Below are 18,019 nucleotides of genomic sequence, written 5' to 3'. Positions count from 1 at the left end.
CTCTCATAATCGGGCTGCACTGAAATTGTAGGAAAAGAGAAGATGTGGTAATTGGCACCAACTTTGGATGGCTTTAAAAGGAGCTTAGACAAATTCTTGGAGAATCAGGCTATTGATGGCTATTGGCCACGATGGCTGTGCGCTACCTCCATATCGGCAGTGGTATGCCTCCCGATACCAGTTTCTAGGAATCACATGTGGGAAGAGTGTTGCTGCCCTCAGGTCCTCCATGTGGGCTTCCCACAGGCACCTGGTTAGCAGCTTTGAGAACACGGATGTTGGACTAAATGGGCCATTGGCTTTATCCAGTGGGGCTCTTATGTTAATTGCCTTGAAACACACACACACACACACACACAGTGTTTCATTCGTTCATTAATTTCCCCCCTTTTTTTAAAATGTAAGCCGTATGTCATCTAATATTTCCCACTTGAACCTGCCGCAGAGAAACAAATACATGCTTTCCTCATCCAATGCTTTAGAATATACAGATGTTCACTGCTCATCCCCACCCTACCCCACTGTCTGACGCAATTTCAGGTAATGTGCAAGGAGAAATGCATTAAGACAAATTGAGCTCATTTATTCTTACCTGCTGGTAGCTTTGGAATTTCTGTGCTGCCTCGGGGTTCAATCCCTTGGCACAGCTTGCAAGATAACGTAAATCAATACAATAAATATAATATCTAACGGTTAGAAAAGAAATCCTCAACCCTTAAAACATAAAAGCAGACAGCTTCACATTAAAACAAGCATTTTCCTCTAAGCACCAAAGTCATGGTAAACTAGGGTTCCCTAGTCATGATAGTTTGCATTGACCATGCACATGTTTTCCAACAGATCTACTTACCAATGTGCACTGGGTTCTTCTTATCTCCCCATTTGGAGTGGCACATAACTCAGACCTGTGCACAGAGGAAAAACTGCACCTGCGTTTCCCCCAGTGGTACAGGTGATGAAAGATGAAGCTAATGCAGCGTACTGAAATTCTTTGCATTTGTTATCTGTTTCAGATGCTGCTCCATGTGAGGTTTTTACTGGAATAACTGTCTGCTTTCATTTTGTAGCCAAGGTCCATTTATCTTAAGATGCTTTCTTGAATACTGGTGGGGGTGCTTTTGCAGCTAATGGCGTGTGGCTTTTGGTCCCTAACTTAGTAATACCGTCTCATTTTTTTAAAGGGAAGGGTGGAGTCAGACTTGGAAGGAAACCTTAGCACAACTCTGAAGTTCTTGTGGGATGACGAATAAGCAGAAGAGAGCACTGTCTGTATTATCTGGGGAGTCAACAATGCACCGTGTGTCTTATTTCTGGCCTGTCTCCAGATACTAAGTTGATGACTGAATAAGAATAAAGAGAACTATTTTCCTTTATTATGCTACCCTTGCCATGCATTCGAACAGGCACCAACTTCCCAAAAAGATATTTCAATGGTTCTGCCTTATATATTTGGTTTAAAAATAACCATTGAGATTTCTGATGAAAATATAGAACTGTACACTTGAATTAGGGAAAGGGGGGCCATGCTCAACGTTATTTCCTGGCCCCTCCTCCTTCATGTGTTCTTTTCATTTGGCTGCTCAATGCACATAGGCTCTCTCCACTTCAGATATGGCGTCTGAGTTTAGAGGTCCTTTGCAATGGCCTGAACCTGGTTCCAGCCTGGTCCCCAACCTGATGCTGTTGTGTGTTGCCACCATCATACATCACCACTGCCACCCATCACTCACCTGCCTCTGGACCGGATGTGTTTCCTAGGTCAGTGGTGGTATCTGCTGCCGCCACCACTTTTGAATCAGATTTTCTGGTGCTTGACTTTGATCCATGGTGGCTGCTTGCCATTTTAGATTACCTCAAATGCAACACCCAAGCTTGACATCTGGTTGAGGATGCTTGCATTAGGGGAACCAGACAATGTGGGTTATACTGAAGCTGAAGTGAAACATAGGAGTAAAATCTAGACATGCTAAACTGCTTTCTTATTTGGATTTCTGCAGGTGATTACAGGACTGAACAGATATTTCTCGGACAATCCCACATTAAAATCAGTTTGCTTTCCAAGCTCCCTACGTTAGAATCGGTGCCGTGTTTTGTTTTTCCCCTTGGTGTGGGTGTGGCTGATATTAGGGTGGGAGTTGTAACTGGACTTCTCTGGAAATAGGAGGCTTTCTTCCTGGTAATAGATGCTTCTGGCTCAGAAAACTCTTTTGTTGGGGCTACAAAATTAAGCTGCCAAATAGCAGAGGCTGGCCTTGGTGGTGGTGGTAGGAGGCGGAGAGAGTGGCCTGGAACATATAAACTTGGCCCTCAGACAAGACAAAAACAGAGCTGATAAGATGAAGCCAGCAGTTTAGGAATGATTTCACCAAGGTTGCCAGGTGTCTTGTATTCAGAAAAGGAGAGTTGCTATTTTGGACTTGCACCTTCACTGCTCTGTGTTGTGCCAGCATCCTTCTGCTGGGCTGCCATCCAAGGTTGGCTGCCTTTTTCTGACAGAGTGCCAAGTCTGTCTGGGTGTCAGATATAAAAATCAACCCTCTGATAGTGAGGATTTGCTCATGGGCTGACTTCAGTGTTATTTATTTATTTATTTGTGCTGCCAAAGGCAAAGCGCTCTTCCATCTCCATGTAAACAAAACATTTCCAATGATTATCTCCACAGAGTTTCCATTCCTTAAAATAATGCCACAATATGCCAGCAATGGAACTTGTAATATAAATCTGTGGCCAAACATTTTGTTTTCCTTGAGCAACTACCTGATTTATATCCTGATAAATATACCATTGCCTTCATAGTCTAGAAAACTATTTGGCCTATAAAGATCAGATCACTTGCCGACGCACTGGTGTAAAATGTACTTGTTTCCAGTGTATAAACTTGTTAAAGGAATTCCCACTTTGTGCTATTTAACAGTGCCATTTATCTATTTATGCATGCCTTGCTCATCCTAACCTGGTTAAGGATATATTTGAAAGAAGAAAAGGGAAGAGTAGTAAAATTAGTAATGGTCTCAGTTTTAGACCTGTTAGATGATTGATACCCCCCCCCCAAAAAAAGATGCCTGTTTCTCAGCTCAGTCAGTTAAACATGCTAGAAAAGCAACATTCCTATAAAAACGCTTTGGGTAGGAGCCAAGTTGGTCTTCTGTCATCATCATCAGAGAGAGAAAGCACTAAATAATTCATTGTAGTATGTTACTCTCTTAAAACCCTTTTTGTCTTCCAAGTTTTTTTAGATGCTGTTCTAAATGCAATTTCTATCCATCTTGCTCTATTCCTTAGAGAGATACCAGAGAACACTTTCAGGGCTAGCTGTACTGGCAGTGGAGTGGAGTGGGGAAATGCTCCCTGCAAAGTCTCCTGAAAGATTTGCATTTCTCACCTGCTATGTGAGAGACGAAACTTTGCAGACAGACCCTGTTCTTACTACCTCTCCCATCCCCTACCTGGTACCATCCAGATGTTTTAGACTACAACTCCCATGAGCTCCAGCCAGCATGGCAGCAAAGTTGTATGGGAAAACAGGATCAAGTTTTTCAGGGAAGAGCTCCACAGAGCCTCTTCAGATTTTGTGGGAAATGGCTAGAATTTCTTTTTAATAGCCTCTTGTGTTTTGGATAAATATTCAGTCACTTCCCTGGGTTTGCCCCCCACCCCCAATTGGGTTTTGCCATGGGGGGGGGGACGACAAATCCCCAGAACAGCTCATGGGGAAAGGAAAGGGGAGATTATTCTATCTGGCTAGCTGAAATGCTTGCTCTGACAGAAATATTGCTGTGCCTCCCTACATATTTTTTAGGTAGGGACCCTTGCCCAGCCACTACCCTGATGCCACCTTCAACACTGCCATTATAGCCAGTCTTAAATGTATCTTACATAGTTTTAGTGGGGTTGAATTGACCAACAACACACACAGGAAACACCTGAGAAGGCCGGGGAACCATGTGGACTGGACCTTCTGCCCCGCCGGCTATGTCTTCTGCTGGCCATACATTTGCTGACCATGAGAAGAGACCACCCTGTGCAGATAGTTGCTGCTTGCTCCACACAAACGGAGATCTTGGTCAGGTGGAGTAGCTGTGTGTAAGAACACTGGCATGTGTGGAGGGCCCTTTCTCATGGTCACTGATTGTGTGGCTGGGGGAAGGAGGGAATGGCTGGTGAATGCACTGGTGGAAGAAAGCTGGGGGTATCCCTGCCCACACCCACATGTAACTTTAATATGTAAAAGACATTGTGTCCTGTCCCCTCCCTGCTTGTGTCACAGTCTTCATCTCTGCCCACTTCCTTCCAGCACACATCTAATATTGGCAAAGCAGCATACCAGTGGCAAGATCCAAATGGCCCACTGCAACGCATGTAGAAAGGATGCGTGTGCAGAATAGCCCTGCCCTACGGACACTTACTAACGTATGCATTTGGGTTCCTCTTCATGAGAGGGGAGCCAGATTAGACCTGTCCAATTTGTGAACCCCACTCTTCATAGGCAATGGCAGGATGTATACATGGATGGCATCAACCAGCATGGGTCCACGATGCTCCTTACACATTCTTTCATCATGTTCAGAGGATTGGGGGGGGCGTTGCATGACCTCTCTTTTATTCCCTCACTTTCATAGACAGCTATCCTTTGCTTTTTTGAACAGAAGTCATAGTGTGACTGTGGGCTGTCTTCCCCTGTCTGTTGCTGGTGGTGCAGCCTGTAAGCAAGGGTCCTGTAAACCCATGAAAAATAGAGGATCAGTCCATTGGTCCTTAAGAACATCAGTCAGCCCCTTCAGGGTGACACGTAGACTAAAGCTGCCTGTTTTCTATCGATTGGGAAAAGGACATTCTATAGATAGACCAACCATCTTCTCTTTCAGGCACATGCAATTGTGGCAAACATCAACATAGGGTCAGCTTGCAAGTTCACAAGGCTTTTGCAGTTCATAGCCGGAAATAGAAGTATCGTCTCACTTTCTGTTTTCTGCTTCATTAGCTTGGATACATTAATTGGAGCGGAAGTGTGTCTCTTGTATAGCAGATTGGAGCTGTTGGTAGATTTGTGAACTAAAGGACAATTGATGTTAAACTCTGGTATTTTGTAAATAATGATTGTTTCTTCCAGGAACACTTCGTTTCTTCCTATTAGCTCTTGTTTTCCACTTTGCTTTTCAATTTTGAGTCCTACTCACCACCACCACAGCTCCCTTAGAGAGTATGTAAGGGTCCTAGAAATTAGTTCATGCAAGGTAGAAAAGCTAGATGAAGTTTTGCGTCACTTCATTTTATCTGAAATGAAATGAAATGAACAAAGCTAGGATTCCCTGCTTCCTCTGGAAGCATCTGTAAAACAAAGCTGAGATGTGGACCTGATTGGTGCCTCAGTGGCAGACCATTGTAGGCCCTGAAATTCCAATCACTGAATAATTCTGTTTAATTCTTTGCTAGTTTTGACAAGGTTCATATAATAGATGTTTAAATGACCAAACTATGTAAAGTTTGCTAATAATCAGGTGTGAATGATGAATAGGAGTTAACTGATTGGACACTGTGCCTCTGCATTTTGAAGGTGGCACCCTTGAGCTAGCAGGGGCACAGGAATTAAAATGGGGAAAGAGATCTGGGAGCTTTTTGAACTGGAGCTCAGCTGGACTGTGGAGCAGCTTGTGGCGGAATGAGAGAAAGGAGTGATGGTTCAAGCAGTTGCTGTCTTTTGGAATCTGAGGCAGGACCAGCTTCTGCTATGTTCTGCTGGTATGTTTGTAAATAAAACAAATATTACAGAGACTCACTAAGTCTCCAGTGTGCTCTCTTCCAAAGAAAACTAAACTCTGTAGTGCTATTCTTGGACTTTTCACCGCTTGGGTTGGTGGAGAATGCTTAACAATATAAATGTTATGCCTTGGAAGAAAATGCTTTTGCTGACACCAGCCTTTTCTATTTCCTACTGTGTCATTCCACCAGCTTTCCAAAGCTGAACAAGTAATTTCTTTCTGCCTTCTTTGAAAAGGAATCTGTAGTCTTTTTTTGTATTGCATTATGATTATTCAAAGCTAAATATTTTGCTAGTGTTCTGAGATTGGGCTTCAAAGGCAGGAATAGATATCTTTTGTCTGAGTATATTTCTCATTTCGAAAAGGTTAGTTGACAGTAGAAATAGTCCCATATCTAGATATTAAAAGTTAAATTTTACCACATATTCCAACTGTATATAATTTCAAACTTCATGAAGTACTAAAAGCTAAAAATCTGGAAATGCAAATCTTACATTCTTTTTAACACACATGCATACACAGATATTAAAAATGTTATATTAAAAATACTTAACCTTTTTGGTTTTGCTCATATGTACAATAAAAGGGAAAATGTAACTAAAAAGAACAGAACAGTATGAACTCTGCTCTCCCCAAGTGCAACAAATAGCTAATATTATTTTTGTGAGAACTTGTGTTAAGCTGTACGATGGACATCTGCCCACAGGCTGTGCTAGCTGGGGGGAATGGGAACTGGAGTTCTTCTACATCCTTGGTATAAATGTTCTTGATGTGTAATAGCTGACTTGTAAAAGCACAATCTGATTTAATAAGTCGTTTGAGCAAGTTTGTAGAAGTTAGAAAATAGGACTCCAGAAAAACCATTGTCCAGACCAATGGTCCATCTAGCTTAGTATTGTCAGTGCTACTCTGACTGGCAATGATCATTGTCAGCCCTGCCATGAGGCAGCTGCCTCAGGTGGCAAATTTAGAGGGGTGGAAAGTGTCTGGAAAAGTATGCCCTGTGGTCTGCCCTGCAACCCCTAGCTAGCTTGCTGCCCTAGCATGGCTGGCACACCAATGAGGTGAGCAGAAAGCATCAGTGGCACATCTTGCCTCAAACTTCAGAAGGTCTTGAGCTATGACTCTTCCTGTTTGCGGGGAAGAAATTAACCTATACTACACACATTGTCTGCAAACATTATTTCCCTAGCCTTGTCTCTTATCTCTGAGTCAGTTGGGAGACTGGTTTAGGCATGCCTGTGTTTGGACAGGTCAGTTTTCTTTTGAACCTTTTAGGTGGTGAGGGATGGTAAAAGTAAACAATGAGCAAATAAGAAGTACAAAAAAAATCTAAACACTGTCCTCAAGGCAGGGAGGTGCAGATTTCCCCTCTCTTAGTTTTGCCATGGGTTCAGAGGAAAACATGTGAGGGAGACAGATCTTTGGTGTGTGTGCTGTGAATTCATGTTTTCACGTCTGTAGAACTGTGAGTGTGAATGATTGTCTGTATTCGTGATGGTAGAGTTGAGGGCTGATAATCTTGTTAGGGCTTTGGATAGTTCTGGCCACATATTGAATGTATCCATACTTGTAGTTTTTTTTATTCTCCGCAGTAATCTGGCAGTTTTGCTTTAGACTTATTAACACCATGCTACAATTTTATAGGGCAGAATACAGAGCTAGGTTCCTGTAACCAATGAGAGCAATTAACCAGCAAAAATAACTTAACCATTGGCAAAGTTAACAACTGTGGTGGCATTCTTGCTTTGCAAAAGTGCATTTGTGATGGAGAAATGTTGTAACTTGAAAAACACTGCTGTTCACTCTGAGAGGCAGCTGAACTTTTATGGGTCTTGTGGTTTCTTTAGTGCTCTGAGCCATAAAATGTGATTGTGGTCGAAATAGCCACATCAAACTGTTCAGATGGGAAAGATGGCTTTCAGGGTACTGCATGTGGTCTAGTGGCACTTGCCATGTGCTCCTAGTTTCATTAGGAATGATGCTTCCCAAGGGACCTACTTTATTCATGTTTTTTGGAAATTTGCGGCACCTGAAAATATAACTGCAACTGCACGCTTAGAATTCTTAGAACAAAAGCAATTAGCCTTACATTTATTTTTCACCAAAGGCTAGTTTCTGTGATTACTTCCTGGGCTTAGATTCTGTCTTGGGTGATTCAGTTTTTTCCTCTCATCCATATTTAGAGAGGGCTGTTGAAGTCTCTGGAGTGTCCCAACTCATGCCCATGTACTAGTTTAACAAGCCACTGCAAACACTTTGAAATAGTATTTTTCCTACTGGTTTGCTGTGTCCAGCATCTTCATAGGCAACTGCTGTGGCTCAAAAAAGGGACAGTCCTTATTCACTTAATGAGCCAGATGCTAAATAATTTTTTCTAGTATCCAGTCTGTTCATTTCATTATGTAGTTATGGTAAGTAAGCCCTAAATCAGCAGCCTCTTTGAGGATCCCCTGTTAAAGATTGTTCCCCTCATCAATGTGGAAAAAGTGCATTGTTCACAATCTCATCTTATACTGTACTGCATCCACCAAACCACTTTTCACCGCTTTTCCTAATAGCTGCAAGTTTTGTTTTATGTAAACAATGTGGATTGTTTATGTTAATTCATCACTACGGTTGCCATTTAATGATGTTTTGTTGTAAAGTGGTATAAGAGACCCCCCCATTTTAATAGCTCTATATTTCTTGTCTAAATGGGAGATAACAATCCATGCTTCTGGTTGCAAGACTTTTCTAGGCATGCTGCATAGGCAATTTTATGATGAGTGGTATTATATTAGGGTATATCTAGGGTACAAATATTGCAAAAGTTTAAATGCTTTCTTCTTTACTTTCTAGGTCTATAACTCGAACAAAGACAGCCAAAGTGAAGGCAGTAAGTAGCTTATTTTTCATCCAAGACTGTGCGTTTGAGGAAGTGGTTTGTAGAACTGCATCCCTGTCTCTTATAACCCAGTAGGTGGCTCTCCAAGTAGTAAAAGCAACAAGTGATTATATTGCTTTAGTCATCAGACAGATTTTGGCCATCACATAGGTTGAAACTTTAAAAGTTCTAATCATTTAGCAGTTTTTTTAAAGCAATACAAAAACGGTAAAAGGTGACAATTATTGTGCGGCTCATAACATAGTGAAATGCTTAAATATCAAACCAAAGAGCAATATGGTTTAAGATGTTGTGAGGCACTGTGAGTACTGGATGGAGCCCAAGAGCTGCAGAGTCATTCTGGCTGTGTGTAAGGAGCTGGCTCTGTGGCAAATTCTTTGTTTCCTTTGGCAAGTTACTTAACGGCCTTTTGTCTCGGTGTACACAAACCCAGGCGCAGAAGTTTTGCAGAAGGGAAGCAAGAAGGAGAACTAAAAGAATTTCTGAATCTCAGTTCCTTGTTTTACCTTCCTTAAACGATAATTAATAGAAATTCAGTATTTTGTGCTTAAAAGGAGTTGGTCAAAACCTCCGGTCAGCCCCAGGATTTTAGTCAAGCAGATGAACTGTTGGGATGAAAGACTCTTTTGTACACTGAAGTAGCGCTATTTAAATATTTTCATCCTTTGACTCCAAGTGGTTGGACAAAGCAAAGTGCCTGGAGCACTTTTGCTGGCTGTCCCGAGCCTCTTCTCACTGCTGTTCAAAATCCAGCATGTTTCTAAGCAGCCCAACCTGCTTGCAAATGTCTGCTTGGCTCAGCCTCTCTCTGCCTGCCTTTCCGCACCCTGCATTACTGTGTGCAATGATGCTGCAGCAAAGCTCTTGTTTATCCTACAAGTGAATTACAAAGTTGTTTTGGGTTTTGATTCCTATATATGTATGTGTTCAGCTTTGGGATATTTGATGAGTGATGGTCCTCTTTTTAAATATGAAGTTCAGGAATATTTGGAAAGACCAACAAGAGGGGGAGTCCTCTTGTCTTTTTTTTTTTTTTTAAAGGCAGGCAGCATCCAGTCAAAAGCCTTGTGAGATCATCTTTCCTTTTCTTCCTAAGGGATCCCGACTGGTGGTGTGTCTATTTATAAATAGAATGTTGTCCCCAGTAAATTTGAGAGGCAGCATAACTCCTTCAGCTGTTAGGTCACTCTGGCTGGCGGAACACTATACAGTAGCTCAGCTTCCCTTCTTATCTGCTATTGATAAATGGCACGTAAATTTAAATCCACACTTTCCTCCCCTAGATTTCTTCACTCCTCCTCAGCACAAGATTTACATACCTGTCATCTCTTTAATAGAACCAGCGAGTGATACAAGATGCTGCAATTAGAGGGAATTACACCTTTGTAGGCTGTGAGATTCTGTCAACTTAGTCTTCCCGTCCCCTCCTCCCTCCAAGTGATCTATTCACTGCCGCTTGTATTGACTAAGAATGCTGAATTAGATATAATAGAGGGATTTGATATGAAACCTATTACCAACGGGTTTTCTTAAAAAAATAAGAATGTAGCAGCATTGTGATTTATTTCGCTACGTAGAGATCTGCTGCTGTCATGAGTATATAAACACATAGAAGGTGCCATGATTGGCATTTATTTCACATAACCCCCCCCCAACACACTCAAAAAGGCTCACAGAGTAACTTAAAAAACAAGGTGGTCCTTGTTCTCAGCCTTACAATCTAAAAGACATGCTACACAAGGAAAAGGACTGGCAAGGAAGGAGGAAAAGCAAACTCAGGCACCAGGTTCTAAAGTTACAGGGTTTTTTTAAATAAGGACCAGCTAAGATGAACAAGTCAGCTAGCCTGATGTAATGGCTGCCTCTAGGTGACAGTTTAAGGAGGCCCAAAGGCTGAGAAAATGGAATAGTCTTGCTTAATCTCTGTTATACAGTAGTATATTTTTTGATAAGGCAGTTTAGTGACTAGCTTCCTCATAAGGTCTGCCTAGTCACCATGTCACACAATATAAGATTTATCCTGAATCTGAAAGGACTTTTTATCTAAGGTCTGGGCTTAGAATATCCTGAGGCAGACCAACTAAGTGTCATAACACACCTCCAAAGGCCAAGCATTGTGGAGTGTTCTCCACAACTCAAATATTTATTTAAATAATGTGTTTTTGCCCTTGGTGAGAAGAAGATGGACTTCTCAGGAAATGCAAAATTTGTTTTAATTAAGATGGGGTATTCTTGCCAGTTGGCCCCTATTCATTCATAAGAGATGGATTTATGATGAAATAATAGGTGTTGTCTGCATCAGACAAGAAACTGATTCCAAAATTAATTAGGGCATTTGCAAACTGTGCTTGCACTGGCTTGCTCCATAAGGGCATTCCCTGATTTAGCACAATGATGCTGTCATTGCTCAGAGCAAAGTCAAATAACAAACAGGGTTCTGGAGCACGTGCAAGCTTCCAGTTGTCCTGAGCTACTTGCTAGCAACATGGGTCCCAAAATGCTCAGTTTTTTTGCCAAGTAGCATTCTTGTATGAGGAAGCCATCCTTACCATCTGATGCTTAGCTAATGTATTTTTTACTCTATATTCCTGCACCAACAGTGCAAACATATAGAATGGACCACAGTTGCCTGTGTTAAGTTCTGAAGCCCCAGTGTAATTGGAATGTTCAGAAGCTGCAGCAGAACTGGTTTTTAAATTTGATGTGTGTGTGTATTGCTGCATCCACATTCACACACAGGCAATGTATTCTTGTCATCATGGAGGGAATAAAGCATTGGTTATATTTCCTGTTGGCTCAGATATTTTTCTGTGCAGTAGAAAAGTTCAAGGCTTTTACATTGTGTCAGTGATAGACAGATTCAAACAATAACTTGTTGTCTCATAATGCTTGCATAACGTTTTTAGTGGTCGTTCTCTTTCAAATTCTCCAAAGATTATTAAGCTTCTAAAGGGGCAAAAACTGAACAAAAAAGTGGTTCTTCTGCAGAGGAACCACTTTTGATTCCACAACTTTGGTTTACTGAATCATACCTTTTGATGCAATGGCATCATCCTATGCTGTTTAGTGCCTCAGTTTCTCAGTTGCAAAACCATTAAATGGCTGATTAAGTTACTTTTTTAGAAGCTCCTGGCAAAAAAATGCAAACTGGATACAACTGGATACAATTAGGGTTTTTGACACAGAGAAACTATAGTCCTAAGTGCATAAATATCATAAGTAATAAAAACAGAGGTACTTGTGAAATGTTTATTAATATAGTTTGATGAAAAATAGATAAGCTAAGCATCAGAGCTCTTGCTAGTATTAATTTGTACATTGCCACAGTTAACGTCACCTAATTTTTTGTCTGTTTAAACACTGTCAGGCTTGCTCACCCACTTCCTGTCAGTACAACACTACTACGACTCATTTATTGAGGTGATTGGTCTATCTCTTTCCAAAGTGCTGTAAAGTATTTATGCAACATCAAAACAGTCTTAGCTCTGAACATATTATGTGCTAAAATGAACCTAGATGACTTAAACTCTATTGAAATAAAAACTGGATGCTGGGCCCTTATATATGTTATGCAAATGTTTAAAATGTATGGTGTTCTTTTAACTTTATAAATCTCCTTATCATAGCTGTAGAAAGGGGTCAAAGAATTCCAAAGGGTATATAGGAGCCTTGGAAATCTTGTCCAGCCACCTTCTTTCTCCTCTCTTCTCTCACCCCATTCCCACTAGTCTTTCATTATCTATTAACTGTCAAGTTACTTGTGTTCAGGGATGGTGCAAGATGTGCAGCTGCCTGAGGCAGAGCTATTGCTGCTCCATTCACTGCTCTCAAACACTGGCATTCTCACTCCCCTTTTATTGTTGCTTTTGCTGTTGCCTTAGTAGCAATTGAACGCTGAGGCTCTCCAAGGCTGTTGCAGCAGTGCTTTGCTCTGACAAAAGGTCCTAGTGAATGTAGGGTTCTTCCAGAGTGAGATATTCAGGGTGAGGTGGCAGCAAGTACTTGTTAGACTTTAAAGACTGTTTACTACTATTAAAATGTAAGCTCTTTTTGCTATGGCAGAGCAGCAGTGGTGCAAGTAATCTACGGGGCCACCTCACCTGAGATGCCTCTTAGTAAATCCTGGGTGATCCACTGCTACTAGAGAGCCTTGTAGGAGTGCCACTGACTACTTTACCACAACAGTAAGGAGTAACAGCACTCCTAGAATAATAAATGGCATCAAGCAGGCAGGCCTAGAGAAGATATTCAAATCTGCTGCCTGACACAGAGGTCTTGGTGTGGCTAATAGGCGGACTGGTCCTGCTTGTGAATGCATAAGAGTGAAAGGAGTTCCTATTCTTCATTGGCTTATACTAGGGATCCTTCTGGACTGGAACAGCAACCAGCCAGATGCCTCTAGAAGCCCATTAACATGGCATGCCAGTGATTTCAGTCCAAGTTACTCATTTCTCCTCAGCATCCCCATGCAGAGTGCTATACTACCTATGATGATGAGACTTTGTCTTAGTTGCCAAGGACTGTACCTCTCCCACATAATATAATTGGAGCCTAAGGGGGAAGGCATACATGGTTGAAGAGGTTTTATCACGTCCTCGGGATGCAGCAAATGTACTGTCATATCACTTCCCTAATATTTAGGGCTGTCCCTCAGTGGTAGTGCACACACTTTTCATGTGGAAGGTCTCTTGTTCAATCACCTTCATCACCAGGTATGACTGGAGACACCATCTACTTGAAATTCATTTTGGAGAGATGTTGCCAGTCAGTGTTGACAATACTGAGTTAGATGGACCACCGGTGCTCTAGGATTAGGTAATTACCTTTTAAGAAAAAGACCAGCTAGGCTTTGAAAGACCTCAGCATGCTGATGAGACAACAGCTCTTCTTCTTTAGTAAAGCCATCCAGCACCTGCCACAGCGATCTGTCCGGGGTCCTGACAGACCATGCTTTGCGTGGCGAGTTCCCGCCCCCCACCAGGATAAATAAAGACACGAGACACCATAATTTAAGGTTAATTGGGCGAATTAGGCCACAACTTTATTGAATTTCAGAAATGAGAGGCATTGGCTTAGGCATTGGTCCTAACGACTATCCGGCTCCAGCCCATTTGCTGGAGACATGGGGAAGGGTTAACCTTATATCGGGGGAGTCTCCTGCCGAGGCACGTCGACTAGGAGCTCCCCTGGGTCACCGCTCTGGGGCGTGCCTTTGGCCCTCACCTCCATAGGCTTCGGACAGGGCCACGCCCCCGGAGTCCTTTAACGGACCACCCTTCGGTCGCTGGGGGGAGGTGATGGCGTTCCTCCCCCCCCACATCCTCTTAACCCCTTCTTACCAATGCCTACCGCCAATGCCGAGAAGTTGTGACGAGTTGCTACGAGGTAGGCAAAAAACCAAAAGGCCAGAAATCGCCAGTTAGGAAAAATTCCTACCATGCCCCTTGCGGCGACAGACCGAAGTCCATAGCAAAGTCAAAGACCTACCTAAGCCTAGTTAAAGGGAGGGAGGGCGGGAAAACGTGGGGGCGAGCCGGCGAAAAGAGGGCGAGCCCCCTCCGTGCCGGCCCTAAATAGGGCAGGCCATGCCCCCCCAGCCAGCCAGCTGATTGGCTGGCTGGGGGGGGGGCAGACGCGACCGGGATTCCCCTGCTCTCGCGGGGGCTGGGACCAGCCCCCGCTCACGTGGGGTGGGCGTGAAGCCCGCAACCCCACCTCCTGGGCAGGCCGGAAGTGGCTTTGCCTTGCCTGTTATGATTTGAGCAGCCTTTGTTTACCAGTTATTTGGCACATAATATTAAATGTGCTTACCTTCGGAAAGACATACCATTGTGATCTCCCTTGTTAGTCACTGGCTGCTAATTCTGGATTTGTTCATTTTTATTCCCCCACCCCAAGCTTCTGTAGGCTTCCGTCACCCTGGAAAAATCTGTCTCCAGGCCCTCCTTTCATCTGCAAGGGATTCCGCCGTGCGGGGTTGATGCTGTCAGCCTTCTTGTCTTGTTTGCAGAAATCCTTGTAAGACAAGAGTTGGTCTGCCAATGGGACTGGTGCCCGAAGCCATACAATTAAATTCAACATAAAAGGAACAACAAAAACACACTTAAAAATCCCCTAAATAATTTAAACAGTGATTTATTTGGGAGGGTGGGGAGAGACAGAGAACAACCAATTCTCATTGTAGTAATAATGAAAAGAAAAAACTTCCTAAACAACATATATTAATTATATAAATGAAAGTAATACAGAAGATTGTCTGTTGTCTTTCTACCTTGTATTCCAACTGTTCATAAAGACCAGCTACAGTTTTAAAAGTGGTTTGTTTATCAGCTGTGGGAGTTTTTGTTTTGAAAATGACAGAGAGAGAGCTCCAGCTGTGTATCTGGTGTCCTTACAGGGAAGTAAATAGCCTCAATATGTTTACACAGCATGGGATACATGGGAATTTCTTGAAGGAGCCCGTCTAGTTTGTAGAACCATCCATAATCACTGGCCTGGTTAGCACGACAAGTTAATGTTTAACTATGATTGAATGCAAACTTTCCCACCCAGATCCCCCTTTTGCTTCTCTCCTGAATACAATGTCTGCTTGTGTTTTCCATGTCCTACTACATGTTTTACTTATTATGAAGCATGGTTACTGGGCTACATGAGAATCATTTATGTCTTTTTTGAGTCTTTTTTAAGTATCTGGTTACTTAATACCAGTGTCAACGATGGGCCTGAAAGTATCGGACTCTGGGAAACAAATTTCCTGAAGTGCAAATTCCACTTGATATTTTGTCACACAGTTATACAACATATCATAATGTTTTAGGTGGTATGAGATGATATGAAAGTTTTGTAAGTGGTATTTGATGTTCATGTGTGCTAGTGATTACCTAATATTGTTGTCTTTAAGTGATCAACAGGCATATTGGAAACAGCCCCATAATCTTACAGGTGTCGAGAAGGAACTTTTTGGTTGCAAGCACAACAGAAACATTTGACTGATCCTTTACCTTTTCCAGATTTTAAAAGAACATGTTGGGGAAGTGTTAGGATCCACTTTAAACCTGACATTATATTTTATTGAGAACATTGGTATTTTATTTCCATTTTATGACCTTGTATATTCTTAGTTGTTTTCTCTCATTTCAGCTGCCCAGTTGGATATTATGGGCTTCAGTATTGTCAAGAAATGCATTCATGCTGTTGAAACAAGAGGTAATGGGGACCACCAGATATTCTTCTTTATAGTTTGAAGTCCTGTTCCCAAATAACAGCCTTTCTAGCACTTGTATAAAGAAGTCGCCTTTCTTAGATTTCTCTCCATCCTTAGCTTGCTCAGTTTTGACAGTTGCCTATTTTACATACACATTTTCATGATTGTTTGTATCTTGCTAGGATCCAGAACCTACTTATATACATGCATCTTTGTTAAGTTTTCTGATCTGCTGCTACCAGATCTGTATGTATTCATAATCTTCTCTATAGGTTTTAAAAGGACTTGTTGATCCATAGTTTAAATAATGTATTACTAGAAGACCACATTCATATTTGATACCGATGTAGTAAGACAGTATCCGATGTGTTTAACAAAAATTGTCTTAACAGCATTGGTCTTGATTAAATGAATATGTTAAATAGGAAATACCTATTCTCTGAATCTTTATTATTCAGCTACGTAACCAAACTTGTGACTATTAAAAAAGTTGAGATGTCCCTTATACGATTGTGGGTGCATGAGATCATGCCTCACCCCCATTAGATTTTAACTTGATGGGACGTGTCCCATTCTTCACATTCTCCTGCTGCTGACTGATATGAGAGACTAAATTCTTCTTGAAACACTCTGTGGTATGCAGAACTTCTACTCTGTGTAGAAAACCTATACATTAAAGGGGTGGGGAACCCCATGAACTATCGCCCTCCCCCAATAAGCAGCCTTGAAAGTGATTGTGGAGCTGTGAGGGCAATTTAATTCATGTTACTATTGGAGATACTTTATTTTAAAATAAACATTAAATTTCTTTTTACCATTTTACTAATTTAAATAAAATATGTTCTCCCTCTTAGGGATCCACGAGCAAGGACTCTATAGAGTGGTTGGTGTCAACTCCAGAGTTCAAAAGCTATTGAGTATTTTAATGGGTAAGTACATTTTGAAGAAAGCAGTTTGCTATTTTTCTTTGACACCAAGTGTGATGGTAGATGCTTTTAATGAGGAACTGAGACCATCTGCTGTGAAAAGAAATGGTGATTTTTTTTAGTATTGTGTGAAATCCTCACTGGAGTGGAATTTTCAGTCATAGAAATCATGTAAATCTTTAACTTGTAAATGAATCATTACAGTTTCTGCTTAAGTTTACATATCTCTCTGTCTCCCCAAATCAAACCTTTGGATCCCTTTTAGTATTTATTCCTGAATGAGAACTATGCATGTTCTCAGGCTTCTGGATTTAGTATTTCCTTTTCCATGTTTCCTTCCTCATCTTGTGCTTAACTGTGTTTGTGTTGTGTATTGCTGTATTGTGTTGTTTGTATTGAAAACACCCTCTTTCTATTTCAAGCCTTACAAAAATCTAGCAAAATTCTTACATTTATATCCTGCCTTTCTTCTACCCTGGGACCCAAAGCAGCATAAATGTGGTTCCCAGGTGGTCACCCATCCAAGTACTTATTCGGACCTGCCTAGGTTCGGCCATATAAGGTTAATATGTTTGCCCTAGCAGCCCGGCACATTAGACAAATTTTTATCATCCGAAATGGGGTTCAATGTGCTGAGAATCACCTATGCTAAAATGTATCTCTCAACAATGTTGATTGTGGAGGTCCAGAGAAGAAAAGCTTTGCAAAGGAGGTATTGAGAAGAAATGATGGAGATAAGGAGTTCGAGATATATAGCAAAGCATCAAGGATGGAGGCAGAGTAGGCTGACAACAGATAACCTTAACTGAGAAGAAGGCAAGAGGAGGAAATAAAGGAAGATGTAGGTAGAGATACAGTCAGTAGAGAAGCTTTAAAAGTGAGAAATAGAAAAAGTACTGGCCTGTCACTTCACAATACTTTGACACAAAATAATTGTTCTTCCTTTTACACTGGGGAAAAATCAGAGGTTGCAAGGTTCAGAACTTCAGTTGATGGACAGTGTCAGCATCCTATACAGATGTTTAAGAAATTATACTGATTGCTTTAGCAGAGACTCATGAATCTGCTGATGAGTGGGAAATGTGAAAATAGAAAATAGAAGGTTTCAGTGGCCTTGCAAGAGTCTGAGATGATGGACAATGGTTTTTAGCATTGGGTACATTTAGAGCAGGGGTCAGCAACCTTTTTCAACTGTGGGCTGATCCACCGTCCCTCAGACCATGTGGTGGGTCAGACGATGTTT

The 18,019-nt window shown here is 41.7% G+C and overlaps 1 protein-coding gene across 9 annotated transcripts in view; it reads left to right on the top strand.

Moving 5' to 3' along the window:
- ARHGAP26 (Rho GTPase activating protein 26) overlaps positions 1–18,019 on the top strand; it is a 204,773-nt gene that overhangs the window by 93,131 nt on the left and 93,623 nt on the right. For all 9 annotated transcript variants that reach the window (XM_053376699.1, XM_053376700.1, XM_053376695.1 and 6 more), the window contains 3 exons: positions 8,601–8,637; positions 15,787–15,852; positions 16,705–16,779. In XM_053376699.1, coding sequence (XP_053232674.1) covers positions 8,601–8,637; positions 15,787–15,852; positions 16,705–16,779 — 178 coding nt within the window. The remainder of the gene's footprint in view (positions 1–8,600; positions 8,638–15,786; positions 15,853–16,704; positions 16,780–18,019) is intronic.

The sequence above is a fragment of the Podarcis raffonei genome, chromosome 2 (genome assembly GCF_027172205.1).
Source record: "Podarcis raffonei isolate rPodRaf1 chromosome 2, rPodRaf1.pri, whole genome shotgun sequence".
NCBI lineage: Eukaryota > Metazoa > Chordata > Lepidosauria > Squamata > Lacertidae > Podarcis > Podarcis raffonei.
The sequence above is the reverse complement of the archived record's forward strand: the minus strand, read 5'-3'. Positions and strand labels throughout refer to the sequence as shown.